At 36.8% G+C, this 16,802-nt stretch overlaps 1 protein-coding gene across 1 annotated transcript in view; it reads left to right on the forward strand.

The window, feature by feature from the left end:
• The window catches only part of LOC136030240 (uncharacterized), a 113,824-nt gene that overhangs the window by 12,947 nt on the left and 84,075 nt on the right, over positions 1–16,802 (forward strand). The window contains exon 3 of the mRNA XM_065709067.1: positions 8,529–8,727. Within this exon, the coding sequence (XP_065565139.1) occupies positions 8,529–8,727 (199 nt within the window). The remainder of the gene's footprint in view (positions 1–8,528; positions 8,728–16,802) is intronic.

Raw genomic sequence — 16,802 nt, forward strand, 5'->3', positions numbered from 1 at the left:
CATGTCCTTGTCAGCTGAAGATTTATGAATAAACGCGAAAATCACTGAGGCATTTAAATCAAAGCTTAGAGCCGTTTTTGAAGATGAGGGGCTGAAATCCTTCTAGTTGCTGTTTTAGACCAGGAGTAATCGATATTTTTTTCGATAGACCTTTACCCTGTTTATCAGAATTTAATGTTTGTGGTACGAAACGGCAGAAAATGCCACTATGGTGTGGCCTAATCTCTCTTGTCATGGTCATCCCCTTAGGACCAACCTAGTAAAGGACGAATCCTGGCGTATAGTAACCGAACACGTAAAAACACATTTAAAAAAAGCTGTCAAGGAAGTAGGAATCATTATTTGAAGCTGATTTGGGAATGTTAGCTATGATTTCGATTAATCTTAATAGTAATTACTCCGTATATGAAATGGGTTGTCCCCTCTGCAATCCCTCGCTCTTTACGCTAAAGCTTTTAATTGTTTTAAAAATTAGAATTGTGGCAAAGAGTCAAACTTTAGCGTAAAGAGCGAGGGATTGCGGAGGGGACAACCCATTTCATATACGGAGTAATTTCTGTGCGTTTTAAGTTTTAATGTCGCTCCTTACTTTCAGTTAAAAAAAAACTAGTTTTTTTTTATTTAATTTCTGAACGTTTTTGAATTAATACATGTTTGATTTTGGCTCTCCGCACATAAATTATTAAAATGAAATTTGTATATTAATTCTTTTTTGGCTAAATGACTTTCTCTTAGTTTTGATCAGACGATTATGAGAAATAAGGGGTGCGGAAGGAGGCCTAGTTGCCCTCAAATTTTTCGGTTACTTAAAAAGGCAACTAGAACTTTTAATTTTTAACGAATGTTTTTATTAGTAAAAAATATACGTAACTTAAGAATTAACTTACGTAACAAACTTTTATATTCTTATATTTTTATTATGTATACGAGGGGGTTTATACCCTCATTAATACCTCGCTTTTTACACTCAATCGTAAGTTTTGTCCCAATTCTTTAAGAATGACCCCTGAATCAGAAAGGCCGTGGAATAAATAGTTGAAATTACTAAAAATGCTTTAGCATAAAGAGCGAGGCATTTATCTCCTCCTAAATACCTCGCTCTTTATGCTAAAGTATTTTTAGAACCCCCTCATATGCGTAATAATCTCTGTTCGTTTTAAGTTTCAATGCTACTCCTTACTTTCAATTGAAAAAACGTTTTCATGTTTATTTTTTCATTTTTTTATAGTAATGCTAGAAAATCCTGCGCCCTTTTCATTGAATTTTTCTTCCCCTATAATATATTCCTCCAAGGAAAGATCCTCCCATGTAGGCCCCTCCCTCAACCCCACCCCCAAACCAAAAAATCCTTCTGAAAACGTCTGTACACTTCCCAATAACCATTACTGTATGCAAACACTGGTCAAAGTTTGTAACTTGCAGCCCCTCCCCCATGGATTGTGTGGGAGTAAGTCATTCCTAAAGACATAGTTATTGTGGTTTTCGACTATGCGGAACAAAATGGCTATCTCAAAATTTTGATCCGTTGACTTTGGAAAAAATGAGCATGGGAGGGGGCCTAGGTGCCCTCCAATTTTTTTGGTCACTTAAAAAGGGCACTCGAACTTTTCATTTCCGTTAGAATGAGCCCTCTTGCGACATTCTAGGACCACTTGGTTGATACGATGACCCCTGGGGAAAAGAAAAAAAAAACAACAAAAAACAAACAAACAAATAAACACGCACCTGTGATTTGTATTCTGGCAAAACATACAAAATTCCACATTTTTGTAGATAGGAGCTTGATTTTTGCTACAGGGTTTTCTGATACACCGAATGCGATGGTTTGATTTTCGTTAAGATTCTATGACTTTTAGGGGGTGTTTTTGCCTATTTTTCAAAATACGGCAAATTTTCTCAGGCTCGTAACTTTTGATGACAAAAACTAAATTTGATGAAACTTATATATTTTGAATCAGTATGAAAATCTAATTCTTTTGATGCATCGTTTAGCATCAAAATACCGTTTTTTAGAGTTTCGTTTACTATTGAGCCGGGTCGCTCCTTACTACAGTTCGTTGCCACGAACTGTTTGAAAATTCATTGTGAGAACAAGCTTATAGGGATTTTGAAAAATTGCCTAAAACCCAAGGCCATATTCAGGATTTTTGTTCAGTGGGGGGAGGGGTTTCAAAAACACTTCAAAAATACATCCAGAATTTGTTGATATATATATTACATAGTTACGAGTCGGTTAATTTTTTTGTGGGGGTTAGAGGGAGTTAAACCTGGTAACACACCTGGTAGGCTAAGGCCTTGCTAAAACACCACAAAAATGGCGTCGAACCAAAATGAAAATTGCGTCGTCAAAATCCCCATAGCAAAACACCTCCTGTACGAAAATTACAGTCCCCTCTTGAGTAACAAGGAAAATCACGTAGTCGCATGTGAAGTAGTGATATGTCTCTTTTTTTTTAATTTTCACCCTCGCTGGAACATCGTAGGGAGATGTTTTGAGACCTCATTTGAAAGGATTAATTACTAAATCTTATTAAATTACTATATCTACAGTAGTGACGCCATGATGGTTTTAATCGGGCAGATAGAGGGTAAACTATTAGAGCTACTAGTCCCTTAAGACTTTATTTCGCGCACCTATGCAATAACATAGCACACGTGTATAGTACACCTACGTATTAGGGAATATTTTCTAAGAGATGCAGATGTTAATTACGTCTTAGTGAGTGTTTTCCAAGAGATGCAGGTGCATGTTACATAGTAGGGTTTTAATTGTTTAAAAAAGCTCTCAGGATCCCGCCAAATCAGGTTTTCCCTGGCGGCTATGTAATAGTACGTGTTAGAGTCCATTAGTCAAGCGGGAGATTTTTAGTAAGACATTTTTCTTCAAGACGTTTCAAGACAGTTCAAGACATTTTTCAATTCGTTTCAAGACATTTTTAAAGACATTTTTCTTCAGGACGCTTCAAGACATTTCAAGACATTTTTAAGATATTTTTTATTCAAGACGTTTCAGGACATTTCAAGACGTTTTTAAGACATTTTTCTTCGAGATGTTTTTCAAGACATTTCAAGACGTTTTTAAAGACATTTTTCTTCAATTTTTTTTCAAGACGTTTCAAAACATTTCCAGACGTTTTTTAAAACATTTTGCTTCAAGAAATTATTCTTCATGATTTCTTTATTTCTTGCGTAATAGGGCATATTTACCAGTGTTAAGGATGACGCATTCACATATAGCTTGCTTCTTCAGGGCCCGTGAGGAATACCCACTTGTAACTGAAGGGGACACGCACGTGGCGTGTTAAGTAATGACGATGTACAAGTGGGTTCTTACATGATACTTTAAGAGATTTCATTTTCTTTCAAGGCGCTTTATCAGGGAACCTTTATTTGTAATGATTTTTTGTCCGCAAAAGGATTTGAAAGGGATTCCCCCTCAACAGAACTGTGTCGTGGACATTAAGACCAACAAGCCATTTCATTAGTATGATTCAGGAAATAGATTTTATGAAATAAACTATTTGCACGCAAGGCGAAATCCCTGTCCCGCTTTCTAGAATGATTAAGCTATTGATTACGTGTTTTCTATAACTGTAATAATTGAGATGTAAAGGGGAAAATTGATTACTAGAGTTTGGTTATATTTGAAGTGCACCTGCTTGCTAAGTAATGCTTTAGAATGGTATTATAAACCCAGACAGAGCGATTCTTCACTTCTTAGCATGATCCTAGTATTTTTGGGGGTCCTTCTTAGAGAATTTTTAGAGGTGTTTTCTTAGAGTTTGACATAACTTACTTAAGAAAATAGGAAAATACTCCTTCTTATGGAATGTTTGGAAATGTTTTCTTGGAGAATTATCTAAGTTTGCTCGAAACATAGGAAAATGGGGGCACAAGACATGTGACTTAATTTTATGCTTTGTTCATTTTCTTTTGGTATAATTTTCTCACAGTTCCCAGCCCGTGACACTCAATGGCTGACACTCGGCACCTTCTAATAGGCATTATCGTGCTTATGGCATTTTTTGGGCATTCCTGCAAAATGTTCGTTTACCCTAGAATCGATCGTTTAAACTTAATAAAAAATGCCCATTTGCGTTTCTTCTGATTACTCCTAGCCATTGTGGCCAGAGTGCCATAATGTAACAGCCCCCGATGACACCCTCAGGAGCTGAGGGTGTCTAATACTAGGAATAGAGCTGGATCTTTGTCACCTCTTTCTGACCATTCCCCTTTCTTTGGTTGATAGCTCTTGTTTTCGACCCACGCAAATCTTTTTTTATTTCAAAGTGACGCGTTTCAAGTTTTATGTTTTGCATTTCTTTCTTTTTATAGTTTTTTTTTCATGTTCTTCCCAAGATTTCTAGTATTTGGGGTGCAAAACATGTATCCGATCTATTTAGATTACCAGCTTCGCATATCGAAAATCTTCAACCAAAGACACTAACACAAAAATTGGCAGTTTTATTGATTTTGTCAGCTTTTGAAAGAGTTCAGTTATTGGCCAATTCATCACTTAGTAATACGATTCTTAATAACGATGGAAATTTTTTATGGCACTTGGTATTAACCAAGTGACATATAGCAGTCACCAATTCTGTCGGTCTGTCGGTCTGTCGGTCTGTCTGTCTGTCGGTCCCGGTTTTGCTACTTTAGGCACTTCCAGGTAAGCTAGGACGATGAAATTTGGCAGGCGTATCAGGGACCGGACCAGATTAAATTAGAAATAGTCGTTTTCTCGATTTGACCATCTGGGGGGGGGGGGGGAGTGGGGGCCCGGTTAATTCGCAAAAAATAGAAAAAATAAAGTATTTTTAACTTATCAGCGGGTATTTGGATCTTAATGAAATTTGATGTTTGGAATGATATTGTGTCTTAGAGCTCTTATTTTAAATCCCGACCGGATCTGATGACATTGGGGGGAGTTGGAGGGGGAAAACCTAAAGTCCCGGTTTTGCTACTTTAGGCACTTCCAGGTAAGCTAGGACGATGAAATTTGGCAAGCGTATCAGGGACCGGACCAGATTAAATTAGAAATAGTCGTTTTCCCGATTTGACTATCTGGGGGGGGGGAGTAGGGGCCGGTTAATTCGGAAAAATATAAAAAATGAAGTATTTTTAACTTATGAGTGGGTGATTGGATCTTAATGAAATTTGATGTTTGGAATGATATTGTGTCTCAGAGCTCTTATTTTAAATCCCGACTGGGTCTGATGACATTGGGGGGAGTTGGAGGGGGGAAACCTAAAATCTTGGAAAACACTTAGAGTAGAGGGATCGGGATGAAACTTGATGGGAAAAATAAGCGCAAGTCCCAGATACATGATTGACATAATCGGAACTTATTTGTTCTCTTTGGGGTAGTTGGGGGGGGAGTAAGTCTTAAAAATTAGAAAAATGAGGTATTTTCAACTTACGAACGGGTGATCGGATCTCAATGAAATTTGATGTTTAGAAGGATATCGTGTCTTAGAGCTCTTATTTTAAATCCCGACCAGTTCTGGTGATGGGGGCGGGGAGTTGGGAGGGGGAACCTAAAACTTGGAAAACACTTAGAGTGGAGGGATCGGGATGAAACATGGTGGGAAAAATAAACACAAGTCCTACATAGATGATTGACATAAACGGAACGGATCCGCTCTCTTTTGGGTAGTTGGGGGGGGGGTTAATTCTGAAAAATTAGAAAAAATGAGGTATTTTTAACTTACGAACGGGTGATTGGATCTCCATGAAATTTGATTTTTAGAAGGATATCGTGGCTCAAAGCTCTTATTTTAAATCCTGACCGGATCTGGTGACATTGGGGGAAGTTTGGGGTGGGGAGACCTAAAATGATGGGAAACGCTTAGATTGGAGGGATTGGGATGAAACTTGGTTGGAAAAATAAGCAAAAGTCTTGCATACGTAATTTACATAATTGGAACGGATCCGCTCAATTGCGGGGGGGGGGGGGTAATTCTGAAAAATAAGAAAAATAACGTATTTTTAACTTACGAAGGAGTGATCGAATCTTCATGAAACTTCATATTTAGAAGGACCTCGTAACTCTGATATCTTATTTTAAATCTCAACCGGATCAAACGTAATTGGGGGGGGGGGCAGTTGGGGGGACCGGAAATCTTAGAAAATACTTAAAGCGGTGTGATCAGGATGAAACTGGATGGGAAGAATAGAAACCTGTCTAAGATACGTGACTGACATAACTGGACCGGATCTGCTCTCTTTGGTGGAATTGGGAGGGGGGAGGTAATTTTGAAAATTGAGGTATTTGTAACTTACGAAAGGGTGACCAGATCTTAATGAAATTTGATATTTAGAAGGATCTTGTGCTATAAAGTTTAACTTTAGGTTCTGACCTTCTAACAAGTGCCAAATGAGCTCTTGGCTCTTCCGACCTCGTACCATATGAGCTCTCGGCTCTTCCGACCTCGTCCAAATGAGCTCTTGGCTCTTGGCTCTTCCGACCTCGTACCATATGAGCTCTCGGCTCTTCCGACCTCGTCACAAGTGCCATATGAGCTCTTAGCTCTTGTTTATTTTCAAATCAATATGTTGTTAAACAACGAAACCATGCAACCACAAATCAAGGGTTAAATTTCAGCCTTTTCCAGAATCTTCCCTGTGTCCGGTGGTGCATCTAGCTAGTTGTATTAGAATGACGTCATATCCAAATAGACGACGCATTTTTTCCTACATACTGCAAGCCTCACACTGCTGCATCCAAGTTATCTATTTCTAGATGTATCAAAGAAGTGTCATTTCTTGCAGGCTTTGATCTCAGTGATGTGCTCATAGGTCTCAGTATGGTGCTCATATGACAAGGTCTGCCTCAACGTCCCACCTTAAAGCAGGAGTAGTTGATGTAGATTGAATTGTAAGATATGCAGGCTGGAAAAATGCCAAAATGTTCGCAAGGTTCTACGATAAACGAATGAAAAGTGGACAACAGTTACCTGTTTTTGGAATTGATTCATTGTATTTGCTATATTTGAAATATCTTACTATAAATGAATTTTCATACAATATGCTCTTAAAACTAGTTGGGCTATTATAGATTAGTAGTGCTGGTTTAGCTCATATTGAACTTTAAAATCTCAGTTTAACTCGAAAGCGTAGCTAAGGTGCTCCGCTTCGGAGTGGAATTAATAAATTAATTTTCGTTTAATTTATCAGTTAATTTGAGGAAAGAGGCTAAAATATACGAAATAGGATAGGTGACAACACTGAGACAAATAAAAGAGTCTAAAATATCTTATCAAAAGAAACCGTATAATCTGAAGAGAGAATGTTCAGATTATGAATATGGCAAAGTATTCCAATTTGTGTATATTTTTGATATTCCGAGGGAGAGGAGTGGGGGGGCGGGTGGTTAAAAGCGTGTTTACAATCCTTTTAGACATGAAAATCCTTGTCTTTTTCATTCAGAAAAATTAAGGTATTTTCTTATAGTTTACAGTCATACCTGCACGATTGGAGTGGAAGGAAAGTAGGAGAGTCACTCCGCGACTGTCCTGTAATTTTTTGGAATTACAATCATCCTACAATATTTCTCGATTAATCTAGTAGGAAAGAGAAATAGCTCGGTTTAGTTAATCCAGAGCTATTCAAAAAGTCAAAACAGAGTAAACAATGTATTCATAAATGTTTTCGAAGTTCTTGTTTTCATATTGTTGATGGTAAAGACGGTCTGTAAAAAACGTGATTTCACATTTCTCACGTGAAGAATGTTTACTGATGCATGTTTGTTTATTGTTATACCTTTAAAGTTGTAGGCCTTGAAGATCGGCTGAGAACTCTTTCGATCGGAAGTTTAGTCCCCTTTTCAGGCAAAGAAGAATTAAAACTAGATTAATGTGCCAATTTCTGCCATTTAGTGCCGCAAAACGAAAATTTTAGCTCGAAAATGCCGACTTGCTATAATCTAAAAACCATTTATATAGCCTCCAATTATAAACCGTTTATGCAGTAAAAATGACCGTTCCATAGTATTGAAGTATTGGAATGAAAAGTTGATAAAGTTTTTTTCAGAGGAAAATAAAGAGCTATAGTATAACTAAAAAAGAACATAGATTATTATATATGTATGAGGGGGTTTGCTACCGTTCACAACCGTTCGCTCTTTACGCTAAAGTGAGAATTTTTTGTTTTAGTGCTTCAAGAATCTGTATACCCTTGCTTTTATTAAAATATTGCAACGCAAGAGCAGTGTATAAGTCTAGGTTATTTTTGTATCCTACGATTTGAGAATGAAAGAGTTCACTTATAGATGTAATTGTTTTATACAATAACATTTTTAGTCTGATTTTTATGAAAGGTAATCGGTAAATACATCACTTTCAAGTGCTAACGTCGTACATTATTTGCATTCAAACAATATTCGAAGGCACTAGTCCAAATTTTGCATAAAAATAGGGGGTAGAGGGGATGGCAGTCCCTCTTAATTCTTGTATAATTTCTGTCAGTCTGAATTTTAATTATTCGTAACTTTTTTTGAGAATATATATATATGTATATTTTTATTGTTATAGAAGACATTGATGAACTGTTTTCCTATCAGTTACCCAAGCCTGTAAAAATATTGCCAGAATCCCCGGCACCTAGCATAACATGCTCTAGGTCGGGAAACGAAAGAAGAAGTGAAACAAGCGATGAATGGATGGATTTTAGCGATGTCGAGACAGATGAAGGAGTTTCAAGTGACCTAGGTTCAAACCAAAAAGGAAAATTGTAAGTGTATACCATTTCTCTTATGTAATCTTAGACGTTCATGCTGCTCGACGCGCAGATAACCCATAAAACTAAATACCTAGACCAGGAGTTCCCAACCGACTTCGGGCCATGCCCCATCAAGATGATTCTAAAATCCTGATGCCTCCTTCGTGGTATTTAAATTTGTTATTCAAAGTTTCACGTGTATTCGCCTGAAGGAAGCTTAAAAGACCATTAACTTGGTATATGTTTTTGGGGTGTCCTCTCGGCTTCTTTCATATTAACGGAAAATATTATCTGATCACAACATTTTTATAAGATCCACTGCAACTGAAACCTTGTGTAAGTGAACACTTATTTAATGAACCCTCGTGCATCTTACCCAAGGTGCATCTGAACCTCCCTGTTACTGTACCGTTTTTCTGAGCCCTCATTGAACTGAACCCTCGTGTACTTGAATCTTCGTGCAACTGAGCCCTCATGCAGCTCAACTCCCATTTAAGTGAGAACTCGTGCAACTGAACCCTGTAAAACTTAACCCTCTTGCAACTCAACCCTCATTCAACTCAACCTCCGTGTAATCCAATCCTTGTACGAATCAACACCATTTGTTTCAACTCCCTTTCAACTTTCAACCTCCGTTTAACCCAAATTTGTCTGACTCAATCCCATTTAGATCAACCATTTTCAGCCTCCTCAACTCAATAACATAACTGCATAATGACAAAAGCTGACAAAAACTGACTCGGATGAAAGGGGTTTTATTTCTTGGTTAATTATATTGTGTGTCTTCTTTTATTCCCCTTCGATCTAAACTCTTCGCCCATTAAAAAAAAAAACAAAAAAAAAAAAAAAAAAAAAAAAAAACAACAATTTATCCTTCTGTCCTATATATTTGAAAATTAGCAGAGCTTTTCATATCGAGGACCCGAACAAACTTGAAGGTCATGATTGCAGCAATAGCTGTACCCTAGTACGGAGAAAGCTCATAGTGGGCAAAATTTTAAGGACACGTCGACAAAACACTATCTCATAAGAAAAACTTGCCGTTAATTCAGAGATGACATGATAACTATTATTTAAATTAATAGTAAAATATTTTTCGGAAAACAAATGTATAGGAACTTTTAAAAAGAGCCGGAAAAAATGACATATCTCATCTTTTCTTTTTTATTTTTCCAGCATTGTTAAGTCACTGGAATATCGCACAGAGCTGTTTAATGTTATTTGAAATATAGCATTCACATTTACGCACTTTTTATAATTTCCTTATGACCATACTATCATTAAGTGCCTTATGGCAACCAATATCAATTTTAGTGTGATTTCTGAGGTGTAAAGGCTTGAAACCATAAAAGGTCTACTACTGAAATTTCCATAATCAAAAATCCTCTTATTGGTGTTTAAAACCCAAATTCCCCACTTGAATGCTCCCACGCCTAGTCACCTGTCAGCTGTAATTGGAAAGCAAAAAAAAAATGGTGCAAAAAACTACCAAATGAAAAAATTCCTCCGAATACAAAGCTGATTCGTTAATGATAGAAGCCATTTATTTTCATTGCAATACTAAAATTGCTTACCAAACAAATTCTTGGAAACTTCGAAAAAGTGTTTGATACCCAAAATTTGTTTTTCTTTCTCTTTTCGACCAGAACTAGCCTATCACTGAAGATCGTAGGGACACTGAAATGGATAACCTTCTGAGGTTCTCAGGATTAGTATTTTATTCCTCTCCCCATAAAGGTGTGATTTGATATTACATAGCATACTTCACCCGAAATTTCCAAATAAAAAGATGATTAATTCTCTATCCCAACCTTCTTACAAGCATAACAAATGCTACCACCACAATATTCTTTTAGATTTTTGTTTTTGTAAAGCTTTGGTTTCTTCTCAATACCTCTCAATCTTCCTTCACGTTCTTTCTGACTTTTATGTATTTCTAAACTAGAGACTACATCTTATTAAAATCCAAGTCCGACCAGAGCGACCTATTCCTAATTTTAGGAAGCCCAAGATCAACGGCCCTCCTTCCTCCCCCATTAGAAAAATCATAATGTTTGACCAAGCACAGGGAAAGAAATCAAAATATAGCCATTTATATGGGATTTGGATAAAATCCTACTGGAATGGAGGAAATATTAATTTTTCCATGTGCGAAAAGATACAAACACAAGCAGCATCTTGAAAAAGAAGAGTTTTCATTGGCTACCAGTGACAGAAATTAAATTTAAATCTCCAAACGAAGTAAGAAGCATATTTTGAACTTCTAATCAGTCTACTAGTTCAAGCATATTCTTAGGCCTTGGGTTGAGTTAAGCGAAACATGGCTTAATTTAAATATGGGTGAGTTACATAGGGATTAAGTCAAAAGAGGTTCGATTTAAATGGGGGTTCAGTTGAAAAAAGACTTACTTAGATTTGGTTGATTTGCACGGGAGCTTTGTCAAATGAGGGTTCAGCTAAATGCGGTTGAGTTGTACGTGGGCTTAGTTGCACAGGGCGTGGTCAAACGGGAGTTCAGTTGCGTGGCGGTTCAGTCAAATGGGGTTGATTGACATATGAGTTGAGTTGATCAGGGGTCTATTTGCATGAGGGTTCAGTAAAATAAGGCTGAATGGCATGTAAGTTCAGTTACATGGGCTCAGTTCTTATAAAATGTAGAACGCCATTTATACACCGCTATCAAATTTTGTGTGATGTATAAATGCATTTGAATGTGACGCCATTCACATAAAAAATGTTTCTTTTAAGATAAAGGCTCTAAAGTAAAGTCAGCCGAAGGGTGCACATCCCACCTATGAAACACCAAAATATTATTATGCTCCACCGGTGGGGCATGTGCCCCACGTTGGGAATCACGTACCTAGACCCTTAATTCGCTCACAACTGACGATATTCGACCCAGCACTTGATAAACTAACACAAAACCATTTTGGACAACGAGCACGGGGCACTAAGAACAAATAAAGTATTACAGGACAGCTAAAAAAAAAAAACTCGATAATGGCAACTCAGCACCAGGAATGGCACTTACAAACCAACCAGGCAAGTGTAAAGGGCATCCCCTCTCTTATAATTCTTATTTATAAGAATTATTTTTCTATCTCTCTTATTTCTCTTATATCTGATTTCTCTTATCTTATTTCTCTCTTTATCTTTCTTATATTATTTACCTATCTCTCTTATTTATAATTCACCGCTGTTTATGGCATCCCCTCTCTTGTTTGTATTTCCTCTTACTTTTAAGCCTCGATTCGCCTTGAGATATTTTTTATGGTGATGTTAATGTTATGACAAACTAAAAAATACACAGCCCAAAATAAATATTGCTCTCAGTAAAGCGTAAATCGCACTTTGGCCTTTGGAGAATATAAGGGATAGTAGTCTTATTGTTGTTGGTATTGATTTCGGCTCAGCGTGGTCAATTTACGAAAACATAGGAAGATGTGGGGTAGGCAAAATCTATTTCTCAAAATCTAGAGGGGTTAATTTTTTCATAGAAAATACCAAATCCGACATTTTCAATTGAAATATAGAAACAAAAATGTTCTATAAAAATCAGGAGGAACTCTAGAAGGAAATCTGCCCTGTGCACCTTCCCTAATTGACTTCTTTATCCGTTTCAAGATTCATCTGTTTATCCATACTAGTAGCTAACAGCTTTATGTGTGATGTGACTTTTAATTTCAAATCATGTTCGTTTTAAATTTGAAGCACCAGGGAACCAGCTTCGAAAATTCTTCCCGCAGAAATCAAATTTTGAATTTACGATCTTGTTTTTGGGAGTTGCTTAGTTCAAAATTAGCCTCAACATACAATGAAACTTTCAACTTAATAATCCAAGTCGTCCCTAAGATATTGCTGAGAAACCCTTTCGTCAATCTGCATGCTCATATTATGTTTTTATTTAGCTCAACATCTTCTTAGCTTCAGGTAGCTTCAGCAGTAGCAATAGTTGTAGTAGAAGTAGTAGTTGTAGCAACAGTATGCACATAGAAGATTTTTGCTCTTTCAACATCCCCCTGAACATACGCAGAAAGATTCAACTTACTTCCGTACACACATCCTGGGGCATTGCTCATTCGTCCTTTTGGTATCCTACATATACATAGTGTGTTTTGCTTTAGTTCAACACTGTCTCAACATTCTGTTATTCAATGCCTACTCCATATACATGCAGCTTTGGTAGCAATATTAGTAGTAGCAGTAGTAATAATAGTAGCAGGGGTAGCATCAGTAGCAACATGCACACAATCCCTTTTTGTCAGTTATGTACCTCCCTCATCAAGCCCTATAAGTTTCAACTTAATTCAATCAGCCGTTGCATTGATGTTGGCGATATGCCCTTTTGATAACCTGTATACCCATAGTGTTTTTTAATTTTGTTCAACTTCCTCATTAACATTTTGTTAAATTTGTAAAATAGTAGGCCGCACATATTGCCGTTTGATCAGTTGATCTTCCCCCGAAGTATTCTCCAAAAGTTCCAACTTAATACCCTAGGCCATTCCTGAGATACGCCCTTTTTACAATCTACACGCCCATAGTGTGTTTTAATTTAGTGCAACTGTCCCCTCAATATTATCATGAATTTTCACCTTCATACCCTTAGCCTTAGTAGTACTAGCATTATAGTATTGGTAGCAGTAGTAATAGTAGTAGTAGTAGTAGTAGTAGTAGTAGTAGTAGTAGTAGTAGTAGTAGTAGTAGTAGTAGTAGTAGTAGTAGTAGTAGTAGTAGTAGTAGTAGTAGTAGTAGTAGTAGTAGCAGTAGCGTTGCAGTAGTAGTAACAGTTACGGCAGTACCAGTAGTAGTATGCAAGTATGGCATTTTCGTCAGTTGAACATCCCCTTTATGATACCCTAGAAGTCTCAGCTTGATATTGTACGCCGTTCGTAAGATATTTCTGATTTTGATTTAGTTCAATTTTCCCCTTAACTTTTCACAAACTTTCACCTCAATATCCTCAGCCATAGTAGTAGTCGCTACAGAAGCAGTAGTTATAGTAGCAATAGCGATATTAGTAGTAACAGTAGTAGTAGTAAAATAAGCAGTAGCGTGCAGATATTACTAATTCGGTTAATCATTAAGGTCTCCTTGTTGTTGTCATTAATGTCTTCTTGGTACAGTATATTTACGAAGTTTCATTTCAACAGGAGAAATAAATCTCATGACCCTTTTTGGAAATCTGCCCTGTGCACCTTCCCTAATTGACTTCTTTATCCGTTTCAAGATTCATCTGTTTATCCATACTAGTAGCTAACAGCTTTATGTGTGATGTGACTTTTAATTTCAAATCATGTTCGTTTTAAATTTGAAGCACCAGGGAACCAGCTTCGAAAATTCTCCCCGCAGAAATCAAATTTTAAATTTACGATCTTGTTTTTGGGAGTAGCTTAGTTCAAAATTAGCCTCAACATACCCTGAAACTTTCAACTTAATAATCCAAGTCGTCCCTAAGATATTGCTGAGAAACCCTTTCGTCAATCTGCATGCGCATATTATGTTTTTATTTAGCTCAACATCTTCTTAGCTTCAGGTAGCTTCAGCAGTAGCAATAGTTGTAGTAGAAGTAGTAGTTGTAGCAACAGTATGCACATAGAAGATTTTTGCTCTTTCAACATCCCCCTGAACATACGCAGAAAGATTCAACTTACTTCCGTACACACATCCTGGGGCATTGCTCATTCGTCCTTTTGGTATCCTACATATACATAGTGTGTTTTGCTTTAGTTCAACACTGTCTCAACATTCTGTTATTCAATGCCTACTCCATATACATGCAGCTTTGGTAGCAATATTAGTAGTAGCAGTAGTAATAATAGTAGCAGGGGTAGCATCAGTAGCAACATGCACACAATCCCTTTTTGTCAGTTATGTACCTCCCTCATCAAGCCCTATAAGTTTCAACTTAATTCAATCAGCCGTTGCATTGATGTTGGCGATATGCCCTTTTGATAACCTGTATACCCATAGTGTTTTTTAATTTTGTTCAACTTCCTCATTAACATTTTGTTAAATTTGTAAAATAGTAGGCCGCACATATTGCCGTTTGATCAGTTGATCTTCCCCCGAAGTATTCTCCAAAAGTTCCAACTTAATACCCTAGGCCATTCCTGAGATACGCCCTTTTTACAATCTACACGCCCATAGTGTGTTTTAATTTAGTGCAACTGTCCCCTCAATATTATCATGAATTTTCACCTTCATACCCTTAGCCTTAGTAGTACTAGCATTATAGTATTGGTAGCAGTAGTAATAGTAGTAGTAGTAGTAGTAGTAGTAGTAGTAGTAGTAGTAGTAGTAGTAGTAGTAGTAGTAGCAGTAGCGTTGCAGTAGTAGTAGTAGTAGTAGCAGTAGCGTTGCAGTAGTAGTAACAGTTACGGCAGTACCAGTAGTAGTATGCAAGTATGGCATTTTCGTCAGTTGAACATCCCCTTTATGATACCCTAGAAGTCTCAGCTTGATATTGTACGCCGTTCGTAAGATATTTCTGATTTTGATTTAGTTCAATTTTCCCCTTAACTTTTCACAAACTTTCACCTCAATATCCTCAGCCATAGTAGTAGTCGCTACAGAAGCAGTAGTTATAGTAGCAATAGCGATATTAGTAGTAGCAGTAGTAGTAGTAAAATAAGCAGTAGCGTGCAGATATTACTAATTCGGTTAATCATTAAGGTCTCCTTGTTGTTGTCATTAAGGTCTTCTTGGTACAGTATATTTACGAAGTTTCATTTCAACAGGAGAAATAAATCTCATGACCCTTTTTGGGTGTCACGAAGCGATACAACCATTTTTTCGAAAAGCATGTTCTGCTCTTGTTTTAGCCTCGTGTTTAACCTGTCCCCAGTATAATTCTAACCGGGTTAGACAAGACCAATTTAGGCCTGTTTTGTACGTCACAAACCAATATAACAAATTGTTTTCGATACTTTTTGTCTTCCTGCATTTCCTGTATTTATAGCAATAGGAGAAAACAAGATTTGTTATCTCCGTTTCCAAGCGTCACATGTCGATATAACCAAACATCAAAGTTGTCTTCAATGAGATCTCTCTGGCCCTGTAATTTTCCAGCATATTAGAAGAAAAAACTTCCAAGCGTCACAAATAGATGCAACCAACATTAGTTTTAAATGTTTGTCTCCATAGACAGTATTTCCTTTCTTTGAATATAATTCTGTCTCAAGCACTGTTTTTTTTTGTTTTGTTTTTTTTTTTTTTTTTTTTTTAGTAATCAGGACATAGGACTGTGAGTCCGGGTTTTATTTAGTTTTGCAGCGTTATTAAGTTAATATTACCACAGCTTTAACTTATGTCTTTTTTTTTGCAGCGGTGGAGAATTTTAAAGCTTCCAAAGAAGCAAATGTAATCTAAAACATATTAAAGAACAAGTCCCACACACGTGAAATACTATTGCAGGTGGTAGACTATACGAGAGACACAAATATATTCCGGGTATTTTATCCCGTTACAATCTTATTTTTTCAAGATAGTTCGTTGTTAATAAGGTTTTCTTGGCCTTATTTACATGTAAGTTTGAAGTTGATGAATTGCGGCTGCAAATTTCAAATTGATCAAGGATAATAAATTTTCTGGCCCATTCAGGGGCCCCAATCCACTCCCAACAAAATTTTTAGTTGTCTAAGCAATATAATAATCTTTGAAGGCGTCAAGCTAATAAAAAAAAAAAAAAAAATACCCTTTCTTAGGCCTAGTTTTCAGGAAGGTGATCGTGCCTCCCAAATGATATTCTTATTTTACATTGAGGTCAACTTCTTCCATGGAATTATAATTTTGAATATCTGTCCGTACAAAAAAGAAAAGTTTGTTGGCATAAGGACCAATATTTTTGTATTTAATGTTATAAATTGTGATCCCTCGTAGAATGAAAAGACAAAATTAAGGCACTGTTTTCATAAGGCTTATTGATACTGAAAGAGAGTCGTTATCTCAAATACTTGTCATTGCGACATTTGGCCCAACTTGAGCTAACATTGTATTCAGTGGTGGTGGGTGTTTACCCTCCCCCCCCCCTTTCCAAAAAATACCCTCCGGGAAAATACCCCCCGGTAAACACCATCAGAAAATAC

Source organism: Artemia franciscana, chromosome 8, assembly GCF_032884065.1.
Source record: "Artemia franciscana chromosome 8, ASM3288406v1, whole genome shotgun sequence".
Lineage (NCBI taxonomy): Eukaryota > Metazoa > Arthropoda > Branchiopoda > Anostraca > Artemiidae > Artemia > Artemia franciscana.